This window comes from Globicephala melas, chromosome 6 (assembly GCF_963455315.2).
Source record: "Globicephala melas chromosome 6, mGloMel1.2, whole genome shotgun sequence".
Classification (NCBI taxonomy): domain Eukaryota; kingdom Metazoa; phylum Chordata; class Mammalia; order Artiodactyla; family Delphinidae; genus Globicephala; species Globicephala melas.
In genome coordinates this window covers 81,120,845-81,134,714 of record NC_083319.1, presented here as the reverse complement: position 1 = coordinate 81,134,714, position 13,870 = coordinate 81,120,845, and the positions used below count along the sequence as shown (strand labels likewise).

Genomic DNA, 13,870 nt, shown 5'->3' with positions numbered 1-13,870 from the left:
GAAGACTGCAAAATACGGAGCAGAATCCGGTCTTCTCAGTCCCTGATCTCAGGCACTGCTGGTCTGATCCGGTGGGAGCTGACAGCTTGGGCCTCCCGGCTGATGGAACTAGGCTCCACTCCGTGGGGTCCTTGATTGGATCCGACCTGCACTGAACCGCTGAGATCCTCCCAGAATTCCGCTACTCTTTTTCCATATGGGAAAAGAGCTAATGAGAGCGTTATACCGAGACGGCCTCAACCTCCCCAAATCTGGAGGAAAAGGAATCCCAAGGGCCAACTCTGTCCCTTTACCCTGCGGCTCGCTCCTTCTCATACACATCTCAAATTTAGCCGACAGGTGCGAGAACCCTAACATTCGACAGCTGCACCTCCCTCCAGAACTACAGTTCCCAGCAGACCTGGGGAAGAGCCCCGCCCGCGTGCGGGTAAGCAAAGGTCCAGAGGGGGCGGGCCTGCAGGCGGGGGGCGGAACCGGGAGGCACCGGGCTGGAGGTGGGCCTGAGCTGCCAGGAGCTGGGCACAGAACAGAAGAGGAAGGTGGGAGGTAAGGGGCGTGACCTCAAGTGCGCGTGACAATGTGGGAGGATGGTCGGGCGCCAGGGGCGGAGCTGGACTCCGAGACTTGACGAGACCGAATGACTGGGGCGTGGCCGAGCAGCCAGGGGGCGGGGCTCGAGGACGGCCTCAGCTGTTCCCAGCTAGGCAGCGCCCCGCGCCGCACCGTGGCAGCTCAACTTCGGCTAACTTGGAGGGGATCTGCAGGAGCCTCCATTCACCCCCACTTCTGGGGTCACTTCCGTGAGTTCGCCCAGCGGGAAGACCTTGGGGGGTTGCTGAGGGAAAATATTTCCTGAACTTTCGCTCCTACAGATGAGTAGGTGGGGCGAGCCTGGACACCTGGGCCCCTTCTTCGGCCGCGGTTCCCAGCGGGCGACCGCCCTCTTGACCTCAGTCTGTCCTTTTCGGACATTATAGCTGCAGCGCTGGGAGTGGGTGTAGAGTATTCCAGGCTGTAGGCTCAGTCACTCTATACCCCCGGATCCGCTCGCTGGGCAGGACGGGGAGAGGGCCCGGATAGAGTTGCCTTTGGCATTTCCACCCCCCACCCTACCCCTGGGAATTGTGTTGGACAAAGGACCCAACGTGGAATGGCCTAGTTGGCTAGGCCCGACCCTCCCCCTTAGACATGGCTAGGGGCTGGAAGCCAACACTGAGGTTGACTGTCAAGTGGGGAGAGGCTTGGCTAGGGCAAACCCTACCTGCCAGCGTTAGCCTGTGGCTGGCCAGATGGTGGAGGCGGCAGATTACAGGGGTTTCTAGCGCCACCGTTAACACCAGAACCACACTTCCTCCCCTACAGCCCCTGTACCAGATGCCATTAAAATCGCCACTTCCCATCCCCAAGAAGCCTTCCTGGGGCAAGTAGCAGCACCAGCCCTTGGGAATACAGGCCTCACCATGCCCACAGCCCCCTGATGGAAGCCTGTCCCACCCTCTTGGCCACAAAACTCCTTTTCTCTCCTGCATTCAGATAGCCAGTCAGGCCATTAGCTCCCTGTCAGGGTTAAGCTGGGATTTTGGATTCAGGCAACCCTGCTACCTAAGTGACTTCAAACAAGTTCCTTTTTCTGTTTGGGCCACTGTTTCCTCATCTATAAAATGGGCACTGCAGCTGTGCCTCCTATTCAGCATTATTGTTAGGGTTGGATGCCATGGTGGCATTAGGGAGACCAACAGAGGGCCTCTGGGTTTTTGTCCTTCATCAAAGATCCTCAGAACCCTAGAAAGTAAAAATTCTCAAGACTTAAGTGTTTGAAAAGGCTTTTGAGGTCACCTTGGTGGGCTGGCCATGCCTCCAGGGGTCATGAGATAGGCTGACTTAATATGAAAGTTTTGAGGATGAGCAACCTCTGTCCTACTCAGATACGGACCCTTTCTCCCTATTCCCTTAGTGCCCAGAATGGGGCCTTGGTTGTCTCGAATGAATTGAATATAAATGTACAGCAGGTCTGGCCTGGGCCACCTAAGGCCTTCTTTGGGTCCTGCTTAGCTTAAGGGCATCAGCTAAAGGCTATGCCTGCATTTTCCAGGAAGGCTTTTCCAGCCTATACCTACAGGAAGGGAAGTCCATAGTAGGTTGGGGGAATTTTGAAGGCTAAGTTGTATGGGATGAGAGGAAGGGAATAAAAGGCTGTTCTAGACCAGCTGGAACTGACCAGTTTAGGGAGTTGGGGGAGGGAGCTCAGAGAATAAGGCACTGAGATAGAACTTCACTGGGGTGGGGGGGGCATTATGGGGAGCTGTATGTTGACATCTGGGATAAAAATTCCAATCTGCACCTGGCACCTGGCATTCTTGATAATCTCTTCATGGGAGAGGTGGGGGAAGTGAGAACGCTGAGCAATTCTGGTGTCTCCTTGGAAATTGCTGGGGACTGGCATCTGGGAGGAGTCTAATTACTGTTTGCCAATCTCCCTCTCTCCTTCCCTCCAGCTGGAGCAGATGGGCAGCCGACAGGCTGGCAGTGTATGTCTGTGTATGCACGTGGCTGGTGCTATTTCTTTGCTGGACTCTGCCCTGAGGGCTGAGACAGGAAGGGTCAGTAGCCTTGAACAGCAGGTTTGGACACACACCTCCTCCCAAGTCTGTGTTTCTCCGTAGTCATATCTGAATCTTTAGCATACAGTATATGAGTGGATTGTGTAGTAGGGGGTGTCTGATTGCCAGAGAGCTGGTAGGTGGGGGAGAGAAGTTGGCCCAAGATGGGTGGGTGAAATTTCCTAAAGCAGGTGGCTGAGGACTGAGGTTAGGAAAGAACAGAGCTTGGTAGTCATAGGATAGGCTTGGCTGAAAATGGAATCAGAAGGACAGATGAGACCATGTATGCCTTGAACTTCAATTTGCAAAGCTTACACTTCTGAACTTCATCATGGGGGTCATGAGCAGCTCCCTAAACTAGGGAGAGATGTAATCTGATAAGTGTTTTAGAAAGATCAGTATAGTTGCTGTGAGCAGAAGGCATTGGAGGAAAACAAGTTGAAAGCAGGGAGGCCTATAGGGGAAGTGTTGCAACGATGCAGGGGAGAAATGACAGTGCTCTAACTAGGGGAGGGGCAAACAGGACAGTGGGTGAGTGCTAGAGACAAAGCCAGAAGGTAGCTGGCCCACAGATGTGGTGCTGGGAGCAGAGCAGGAAGGTGGGCAGGGAAATGGACTTGGTGATCCTGATGGCTGAGAGCAGAATGGAGTTTGAGAGCAAAGAGAGGGAAATGTGAGAAGCCACCAAGCCCCCATGTTAGGCTCCTGACCCCAGTCCTAAAGTCCAAACCCAACCTCACCCCCCCTCCAAACCAGGCCCTTGGACTGAGTCTGGCTTTGAGTATCTTCTCTAATCTCCAGATTTAATATGGCTTCTGACTCAAGATTAAATTCCATGCCTGAATTGTTCCCCTTCCTCTCTCCTCTCCCACTCCCCGCACAGGGAAGCCAGCCTCCTGCTGTGTCAAAGGTCTTAAGGAGCTGGCTTGCTTATCCCCCCTCTCCCACCATGGCCACATCTCTGGGAAACCAGGCCCTCTCCAGATTCCTCCCCTTCTCTTCAGCCTGAACTGCCCCCATGTGTGATCCAAGGAGACCTGATTAATTCTGTGATCCTGGACAGCTCCCTGACCCTGTCTGGGTTTGTTCCTCCACCAGGAAAATGGTGATGAATATCATCTGCCCCTCCCCTTCAGCGTCCTAATTTTGACAAGCAGTGGGGCCCATGAGAAAGGCTAGGTAAAATGCAGACAGAACGACCTGGTAAGAGTAAAGCCCTTACGTCCCAGTATACACTTTCCCAAAATATACACTTCTTTCTTGTGGCAGCAAATGTAAATACTATGGAATGAGAAAGCTCAGTTCCACCTCTCTCTTCCCCTTCCTGACTCAGGCAGGCCAAGTTCAGATGGGCTTTGTCGGGTGGCCCCACTGCCTGCTCCTTCCCTAACTGGGGGCTGATGTCCCAGAATCCTCAGGAAAAGAGCCAGGCCTACCCCCGCCGCCGCCCTGGGAGCCACACAGGTCGTAAGAGCCCCGAGGCCGTCGCAGCTGCAACCATGTACACCTTCTTGCCTGACAGCTTCTCGCCTACCAAGCCCAAGCCGTCCAAAGAGCTGAAGCCGCTGCTGGGCTCCGCAGTGCTGGGGCTGCTGCTGGTGTTGGCCGCGGTGGTGGCCTGGTGCTATTACAGCGCCTCTCTACGCAAGGCGGAACGCCTGCGCGCCGAGCTGCTGGACCTCAACCGCAGCGGCTTCTCCATTCGCAACCAGAAGGGCGAGCAGGTCTTCCGCCTGGCCTTCCGCTCGGGCGCATTGGACCTCGATTCCTGCAGCCGCGATGGCGCCCGGCTTGGCTGCTCTCGCACAGCGGATGGGCGCCCGCTGCACTTCTTCATCCAGACTGTGAGGCCCAAGGACACGGTCATGTGCTACCGCGTGCGCTGGGAGGAGGCGGCGCCGGGCCGCGCGGTGGAGCACGCCATGTTCCTGGGCGACGCGGGGGCGCACTGGTACGGCGGCGCGGAGATGAAGACCCAGCACTGGCCCATCCGCCTGGACGGCCAGCAGGAGCCTCAGCCCTTCGTCACCAGCGACGTCTACTCCTCCGACGCCGCATTTGGAGGCATCCTCGAGCGCTACTGGCTGTCGTCGCGCGCGGCTGCCATCAAGGTCAACGACTCAGTGCCCTTCCACCTGGGCTGGAACAGCACGGAGCGCTCTCTGCGGCTGCAGGCACGCTACCACGACACGCCCTACAAGCCGCCCGCCGGCCGCGCTGCTGCACCCGAGCTCAGCTACCGCGTGTGCGTCGGCTCCGATGTCACTTCCATCCACAAGTACATGGTGCGGCGCTATTTCAACAAGCCATCGAGGGTGCCAGCGCCTGAGGCCTTCCGGGACCCCATCTGGTCCACGTGGGTGCTGTACGGGCGCTCAGTGGACCAGGACAAGGTGCAGCGTTTCGCTCAGCAGATCCGCCAGCACCGCTTCAATAGCAGCCATCTGGAAATCGACGACATGTACACGCCTGCCTATGGCGACTTCGACTTCGACGAGACCAAGTTTCCCAACGCCAGCGACATGTTCCGCCGCCTGCGCGACGCTGGCTTTCGCGTCACGCTCTGGGTGCACCCGTTTGTCAACTACAACTCATCGTGCTTTGGCGAAGGCGTGGAGCGCGAGCTGTTTGTGCGTGAACCCACGGGCCGGCTGCCTGCTCTCGTGCGCTGGTGGAATGGCATCGGCGCCGTGCTCGACTTCACGCGCCCGGAGGCCCGCGACTGGTTTCAGGGGCATCTGCGGCAACTGCGTTCGCGCTACGCCGTGGCCTCCTTCAAGTTCGACGCTGGAGAGGTCAGCTATTTGCCGCGGGATTTCAGCACCTACAGGCCGCTGTCTGACCCCAACATATGGAGCCGGCGCTACACAGAGATGGCGCTGCCCTTCTTCTCACTGGCCGAGGTCCGTGTGGGCTACCAGTCACAGAACATCTCGTGCTTCTTCCGCCTGGTGGACCGCGACTCGGTGTGGGGCTACGATCTGGGGCTGCGCTCGCTCATCCCCGCCGTGCTCACTGTCAGCATGCTGGGCTACCCGTTCATCCTGCCCGATATGGTGGGTGGCAACGCGGTGTCTGAGCGCACAGTGAGCGGCGGCGATGTGCCCGAGCGCGAGCTCTACGTGCGCTGGCTGGAAGTGGCCGCCTTCATGCCAGCTATGCAGTTCTCTGTTCCACCCTGGCGGTACGACGCCGAAGTGGTGGCCATCGCGCACAAGTTCACTGCACTGAGGGCCTCACTTGTGGCGCCGCTGTTGCTTGAGCTGGCTGGTGAGGTCACTGACACGGGAGACCCCATCGTGCGCCCCCTCTGGTGGATCGCGCCCGGCGACGAGACGGCGCACCGCATCGACTCACAGTTCCTTATCGGAGACACGCTGCTTGTGGCGCCGGTACTGGAGCCAGGCAAGCAGGAGCGGGACGTCTACCTGCCCGCAGGCAAGTGGCGCAGCTATAAGGGTGAGCTGTTCGACAAGACGCCAGTGCTACTCACGGATTACCCCGTTGACCTGGACGAGGTCGCCTACTTCATCTGGGCATCCTGACCCAGCCCAGGACCCAGAAACCCCACAGCCCTAACCCCAGTCTTCATGTAGGCCTCTAACCCTGCATCGCAGCCACACCGGGTATCCCCAGGAAGTCCCCACCTCTGTACCACCCACTAAGTGGGTACTGAAGTAAATGTGCTGGAGCCAGCTCCTGTAGGTCCAGGGGAGAAGATGCTAACGCAACCTCCCACTCCAGTGCACAGTCCTAACAGCCCTCTTTCTCTCCATACTCACTCCAGTCTACAGAAACCTCTTCCCTGGGCTGGGGGCAAGAGAGCACAGAGGAAAAAGGTCAGCTCTCTTCCTGTTAAACACGGTTGGGTTTTAAAAGCACAGAGAGAAACCTCACCCTCCATCCTGGCCTGAGTGGCCATCTTTGTCCTTCTGAGGTGGTGACTTGATCCTCTTTAAGGTCCCAAAATAGCCCCCAGCCACACTTAGAAAGGGCACATTTTCAGTGTTGGAAGCCAGGTCCTGAGTCCCCAGCACTGGCCTGACCTGTGGCTGACCTGGTCCCACCCCAGCTGGCGAGAAGAGACAGAGGTACTTGGCCAACTGACAAGGAGGCAGGAGGTCCCCTCCCAAAGGACAGGTGGAGTAGGCTTAGCACAGAGCCATCATCATTGTCCCTCATTTGTGAAGAGCTCCTAACACCGCACTTATGCATCTGTGTACACACATGGTTCAGCCCTGGGCCAGGGCCACCGCCTGATGGGCAAAGACTTGCAAAGCCATGCAGGCCAGACTTGATGCCTTAACTCAAGAATGTGTGTGTGTGTGAGAGAGAGAGAGAGAGAAAGAGGGAGATGGGGAGAGAGAGAGAGAGAGAGAGAGAGAGAGAAGGAGAGAGAGGGAGAGAGGCACAATATGTCCTTGGTGCAGTACCTCCGAGGCTGCTTAAGCCTGGAGGGAGAGGGCAGGGAGCAAATTTGAGGTTTTGATTGTTGATTTGGTTCCTTCCTGGGTGATGTCTCTGGGACTCTAGTAGGAAATAAACAGTCCTTTCCAGATTCCTCAGCTGCCTCACTCTCTGCACACGTGAGGTGTGGCTTAAAAGGGAGTGATGTTAGGGACTTCCCTGGCAGTCCAGTGGTTAGGACTCTGTGCTTCCATTGCAAGGGGCACAGGTTCGATCCCTGGTCTGGGAACCCCACAAGTGGGGGTGCAGCCAGAAATAGAAAAAAATAGGGGGAGGGAGCGATGTTCTTATTCTGGTAGTGGTGTGCTTTAGCACAAAAACTACCATGCACATCGACACCTACAGATATACATACAGGGTAAGGTCTTTTATTTTAGCCATTTTCCCTTTCTAAGAAAAGCAACCTCAGCCAGAGTGAGTTTCTCCTGACTTTGCAGCTGAGTCTGGGGAAGGAGTGGCTTGCCAGATGAGGGAGGTGGGAAACAGGGCAGGGGTCAGCTTCCCTGAATGGCTTGGACAGCAGAATCAGTCCCTCACCCCCTAGAGAATGCACCTCTTTGCCCACTCCTCCACCCCCTCTATTTTCTCAATGTGAAGAATGCTATGCTAATGAAAGTTTAGGAGCACTCAACCATGATTCTACCACTCATCTGCAAGCTGTAAGCTGCTTAACCTCACTGAGCCTCAGTTTCTTCATATGTAAAATGGTGATAATAATGCTACCTCCCAGGTTGTTAAGGGAATTATAAGCACAGATTTATATAAGGTGCCTAGCACAAGTAGGTGCTCAATAAAAGCTAATATAATGTTTTTGTTTTTTTTTTCTTGTTTAAAAATAACATGGATTTTTCCAGGCCCCAGCTCCCAGCCCAGCTGGCTTCCTCTGGGCCTGCATGTGACACCCTCTTCCCAAACCTCTGCACGTAGCACCCAGTTGAACTCTGAGTTTGTGACCCGAGGGACACTGTGATCCAGGAGAGAGGCAAGAGAGGAGACATCTGAAGTGGAATGTCAGGAGCCAGGAGTCGCCAGGAGATGGGGAGTAAATGGAATTAGCTTCCCTCTCCTTTTTGTCAAGAGCATTTACTGATCAGTATTCAGTGATGAGCCTCCCTGGGCCCTGGTGCACAGCCATGGGCTGTGTGTGGAGTGACTGTAGAAGGAGGGCACCCAGGCTGGGTCCTGGAAACGTCCCTAAATGGCTGGAGAGCATGACTCACACTTGAATGGCCCTCCACTTGCTATGCAGTCTGAAGCCAGCTGACCTAACCTCTCGAGGCTTGGTTTCTTCATCTTTAAAATAGAATTTCTAGGACTCACTGAGATGTGTCTGTAAAGTACTTATGCAAAAATTGGCAAAGAGTGTTAAATAAATGGTAACTCCTATCAACTCTTAATTCTAAACAAGGAACAAAGAAAAACTCTGCCTAAAACTGATACTGTACCCTATTGGGTAGCCTCTAGCCACATGTCGCTTCTTAAATTTAATTTTAAAATTAATTAAAATTAAACATCATTAAGAATCCAGTTCTTCAGGCACACTAGCCACATTTCAAGTGTTCAAAAGCCATGTGTGACTAGTGGCTCACATATTGGACAGTGCAGATTATAGAACACTTCCATAGTTGCATAAAGTTCTATACCCCAGGACCAAGTAGTGTGTGCTGAGATGGCATGGGGGTTGAGGTTGGGTAAAGTAATCTGGAAGGCCTAAGTCATCTGGCATGGAGGAGGAGTACCCTTTAGAAGGGCATTGATGGAATTCCCTGGAGGTCCAGTGGTTAGGACTCCACACTTCCACTGCAGGGGGCCCGGGTTCGATCCCTAGTCACTGGGGAACTAAGATCCCACATGCCATGCGGTGTGGCCAATTAAAAAAAGAAAAAAGATCTGAAGTGAAGTCAAATAAAATGTTAAGAATTTTAGAAGGGCATTGAGGGCAGGCAGCTTAGATGGAGGAGGGGACCCACCATGCCCACTGAACACTCACTGTGAGCTGGGACAGGGCCAAAGGGAAGAGTGCCCTTGACTGGCCAAATCCCAGCAAACTAGCCCTTGGCTTGCAATCTGGTTTCTAATCTGGCCTCTGCCATTGACCTTGTTAATCACAAAAGCACAGATGAACAAGCTAAAACAGTGAGAGAGGAGGGCACTGGCCTGAGTCACACAGAAGATTAGTACCCAAGACTGGACTGGAACCTGGTGGTCTGTATCTAGAAGCCTAGAATCTCCCGCCCAGTCTTCACCCATCTTTCAACAGCCTGGGCCAGCCCCGGCCTATACATATCCGAGGCTGGGGAGCCACTGAAATGTGTGTCTCTGAAGTTGCCACCCAATGGGCCTGATTCTAAGCCAACAAGTGTTTCCCCTTCCCCTACTGATGACAAAAAAGAGAGGTTCAAGAAGTTGGGCAGCAGTGACTGGAATGGTAGGAACCATGAGAAAGAGCTGGTCTTGGGATGGGGAAGGGGAGGGAAGTGGACTAGAAGCTACCTCTACCCCTGTTTGCTAGGTTGCCAGAAACTCTGCCCTCTTAGAGCCTTGTCCAACACCCCCATCTCTGCCAGCACCTCTTGTACATTCCAAATTTATCTCTCTCTTTCTGTACATCTGGGTGGGGAGGGAGGGCTGCCCCTCCTCCATGGAGCTTCCAGTAGCTTTGTCATGGCCAGAGTTCCCCATTGGTCTTTTCTGTACCCCTGGGCTGGGGGTGGGGGCGAGGAGGCTGGTATGCTGGAACAGGGAGCTTCCTTCTCCACAGGTAATGGGGAGGGACTGAGTGGCCACTGCAGGAAATCTGGGACTGGGGCCTAACATCCCCATTCTGTGACTGTGTGTACCCTAAGAGTCTGCCTCCGTTTCCCTTTTAGCACTCTATGAATCAGCTAAACCCTGGCCAAGCCCTCTCTAAGACCAAGATGTGAATTTTCTGGGAGGATCTTTGCTCTTGTTCCCCCGGATATGGGCAAAGTATCCCACACCCTGGTTGGCTACAGAGCAAGTAAGTCTTCTTTTGTTGGTTCCCCTCACCAAGATTTCTGGTCCCTTCACTCCTCCTCAAGTCCAAGGCCAATGTTGACCTCTCATCCCCTGGCCACTACCCCATGTCAGATCTTATCAGTTCTAGCCTGGACCATTGCAGTGGACTCCTAAACCTTTCTACTCTTGAACCCTTCAATTCAATCCATATAGCAGCCAAGGAAATCTTTCTGAAATTCAATCAGGTCATTTAGGAAAAAATTCAAGCTCTGATGTTCAAGACTTCTAAGATCTAAATCCTTCTCTCCCCTCCCCTAATGGGTGAGGGGGGTCAAAAGGTACAAATTTTTAGTTATAAAATGAATAAGTCAGTGGGGTGTAATATACAGCATGGTGGCTATAGTTAATAATACTGTAGTGCCTATTTCAAAGGTAGGAGAGTGGGTCTTGAATGGTCTCATTACAAGAAAATAATTTTTTTATAACTGTATATGGTGATGGCTGTTAACTGGACTTACTGTGGTGATCATTTAGCAATATATACAAATATCGAATAGGGGAGATCTAAATCCACTTCTGCTTCTGTTTTGCCCCCACACACATACTTATGAGCATATTTTGAAAAGCAGTTGAAGAAGTACTACCTTCTGTTCTGGGAACAGCTGCACAGCCCATCCCTGCAAGGGGAGGCCTGCCCAGACCCAGCCTTGAAGAAAACCACAGGGGCAACTGGGTGATTTCCTTTCCTGCCATTGTCCGACTCAGTGGGACTTCTGCTGACACCCTCCCCTCTCTGGTACACACCCCAGCTCCCAAGGAGCAACATGGCTTTTATCTTCAGGTTGGCCATTTACTTTATGATGTCCAAGGATCTTTCCAGCAGCTTGAGGGGAGGAGAGAATTTGTTTTCAATGTACTTTACCATTTTAATGGACTATAGGGGAAAAGAGAGACTGAATTTTTTTTTTTAATTGAGGGGTCAGTGACATAACATTACATTAGTTTCAGGTATACAACATAAATGATTCAATATTTGTATATATTGCTAAATGATCACCACAGTAAGTCCAGTTAACAGCCATCACCATACACAGTTAAAAAACAAATTTTTTTCTTGTAATGAGACCGTTCAAGACCCACTCTCCTACCTTTGAAATAGGCACTACAGTATTATTAACTATAGCCACCATGCTGTACATTACACTCCCATGACTTATTCATTTTATAACTGAAAATTTGTACCTTTTGACGCCCCTCACCCATTAGGGGAGGGGAGGATTCTTGGCCTTATGAGACAAGCCCTAAGTCTGGCTGGGGTGGGGTCAGGGGAGTGGGAAAAAACTGAAGAGGAAGAGGCTCTGTCCCTGGGGATTCCCAGTCTGAAGAACAGGAAGAGGCTGTGCCTCTATACTCAGTATCCTAGTGCTGTTTTTTCCCTCCATAGCCCCCTTTCCCCTCCTCAGGGGGTCTTGCTGAGCACTTCCTGTTACACAATGGGGAGCTGGAGGCGGGGTAGGAGGGGAAAGGAAGTGAAGGGGGAGGGTTAGGAAGAAGGCTGAGAGCAAGCCTCACTGGAAACCTGTAGCACAACCTCCAGGGGGCAGCGGCGGGGCTGGAACGGCCCTCCTCTAGAAGGTAAGGGACCGGTTGGGCCACCGGCTGGACAGATGGAGAAGTCAGCCTCTGCTCCTCACACGTGGGGTCCCACCTGGGGTCCCACACCAGCACGAGCATTTCCATTTAAATTCTACCATTAAAACCACCCTTATACTTTCATTCCTTTGGGTCTTCAATTCAGCAAACAACTGCTTACTGTGGGGGTGTAAGGTATTGCTTTTGGGTGTCAAGAGGGCATTTTGGTTTTCCAGAGCCTCTTTCAAATGCCCCCAGGAGCTTCCCTGGTGGCGCAGTGATTAAGAATCCGCCTGCCGATGCAGGGCACACGGGTTCGAGCCCTGGTCCGGGAAGATCCCACATGCCGCGGAGCAACAAACCTGTGTGCCACAACTACTGAGCCTGCGCTCTAGAGCCCGCGAGCTACAACTGCTGAGCCCACGCGCCACAGCTACTGAAGACCACGCACCTAGAGCCCGTGCTCCGCAACAAGAGAAGCCACCGCAATGAGAAGCCCACGCACCGCAATGAAGAGTAGCCCCCGTTCGCTGCAACTAGAGAAAGCCCGTGTGCAGCAACGAAGACCCAAAGCAACCAAATATTTAAAAATGCCCCCAGGAGGGGGCAACTTAAGACCGCCCTTGTGGGGATTAGTTCATTAGATGATTCTTTTTTTATTTTATTTTATTTATTTATTTGTTTTATTTATTTATTTTTGGCTGCGTTGGGTCTTTGTTGCTGCACGCGGGCTCTCTCGAGTTGTGGCGAGTGGGGGCCACTCTTCGTTGCGGTGCTTCTCACTGCAGTGGCTTCTCTTGTTGCAGAGCACGTGCTCTTGGCACACGGGCTTCAGTAGTTGTGGCGCACGGGCTCAGTAGTTGTGGCTTGTGGGCTCTAGAGCGCAGGCTCAGTAGTTGTGGCTTGCGGGCTTAGTTGCTCCGCGGCATGTGGGATCTTCCCAGACCAGGGCTCGAACCTGTGTCCCCTGCATCGGCAGGCGGATTCTTAACCACTGAGCCACCAGGGAAGCCCCATTAGATGCTTCTTCACCCTGGGGTGGTGCAGGTGGTAGTGGGGAAGACATGTGGAATTCCAAGAGAAGTCTTTTTGGATGTAGGTGGGGACAGGATGGTGTTTATAGGGTGAGTAGTTATTAGGGGAAGCTTCCAGGAGGAGATGCTCTGGAGCTTGGAGGGCCTCAGATTGAAGGGGAAATTTCAGTCTTAGCCCTATAGCCCTTGAACAAGCCCAGGTGGCCGAAAGCAAAGTGGTGATGACAACAAAGCCTACTCACCTGCTACATCCCAATCTCAGTTCCACTCTCTCCCTCCCTCATCCACTGCCCATAACATGCCCCAGTCCCACCTTTCTGTCAATTCAACCTACAAAGTGAACATCTGAACGCAGTTTATAGGCTTCCCCCCCCCCGCCACCCCACCTTCTCCAAAGTACCTGTGTTTTAATGGAAAACTTTGTAAGTCCCAGAAGAATGACTCCAAAGCTGTACAAGATATTCTAAGGCAGAGTCTTCCTTCTGGCACCTCATCCTCAAAGGACCTCACATATAGGCAACTGCCAGGGCCATCTACCTTCTTAAGCCTCAATATCCTCAGCTAAAAAAGTGAGCAGCAGAATCAGGTCATTTTCTGGGTCCCTTCCAACTCTGATGTATGAGGTCTTAACATTTTGAGATTCCACGGACTCCCATGTTGAGTGCACAGGGCCAGCCAGCCCTTGTTAGTCTGTGGTTTGGCACCACTGCCCAGCAGGCACTTATTAAATCAGTGGGATGTGGTCCCTGCTGGCCTGGAAGGAGAGCACTAAGCTCCAAAAACTTCCTGTAGCAGGCCTCCTAGGGGAGTGCTGCTCCGAGGGGTGAGGAACAAAACCATTCAGGTCCCTGGCAGTGCTCCAAAATCCTGTTCACTAGTACTTTTGCCCTGTCTGCACGGAGAACCAGTGACTGAAAACATCTGGAGGCCTGATCGAAGACCTGGGTGACTTCTCTCTCCTTCCTCTGGGGGTGGCTGTTCTTGACCCTGGTAATCCAGGTTGACCTTTGTCAATGCCCCTTCCCATCCAAGCTTCTGCACTTCATTGGGCAACAACCCTCTAATGAAATCCACATGAATCCAGCTGCTAACAGCTCCTGGAAGGGCTGTAGGATCTAACACCTGCCCTGAATTCCTTGAGCCCTAGTAGCAAGGGGA

At 53.2% G+C, this 13,870-nt stretch overlaps 2 protein-coding genes across 7 annotated transcripts in view; both read left to right on the top strand.

Annotated features, from left to right (window-relative positions):
• Nucleotides 1-475: 475 nt before the first annotated feature.
• Nucleotides 476-7,877, top strand: MYORG (myogenesis regulating glycosidase). 4 transcript variants are annotated; one of them, XM_060301054.1, is made up of 2 exons: nt 476-546; nt 3,934-7,877. In XM_060301054.1, exon 2 carries the CDS (start codon nt 4,001-4,003, stop codon nt 6,143-6,145), a length of 2,145 nt encoding a protein of 714 aa, XP_060157037.1. In that variant the 5' UTR covers nt 476-546; nt 3,934-4,000; the 3' UTR covers nt 6,146-7,877. The 4 variants fall into 4 exon arrangements, with proteins under 4 accessions (XP_060157037.1, XP_030688579.1, XP_060157036.1 ...); XM_030832719.2 differs by lacking the exon at nt 476-546 and adding an exon at nt 672-800; XM_060301053.2 differs by lacking the exon at nt 476-546 and adding an exon at nt 673-800 and having other exon boundaries at nt 3,938-7,877.
• KIF24 (kinesin family member 24) overlaps nt 490-13,870 on the top strand; it is an 85,044-nt gene continuing 71,663 nt past the window's right edge. Inside the window, exon 1 of one of the 3 annotated variants that reach the window (XM_070045756.1) lies at nt 490-546. The gene's annotated coding sequence lies outside the window, so the exon portion shown is untranslated. Of the gene's footprint in view, nt 547-9,949; nt 10,069-13,870 lie in introns of those variants that run through there. The other 2 variants (XM_070045757.1, XM_070045755.1) reach the window with 2 other exon arrangements.

Bases quoted from the DNA above. Each gene is read 5' to 3' on its own strand.
- MYORG (XM_060301054.1), top strand. From the start codon at position 4,001: ATGTCCCAGAATCCTCAGGAAAAGAGCCAGGCCTACCCCCGCCGCCGC.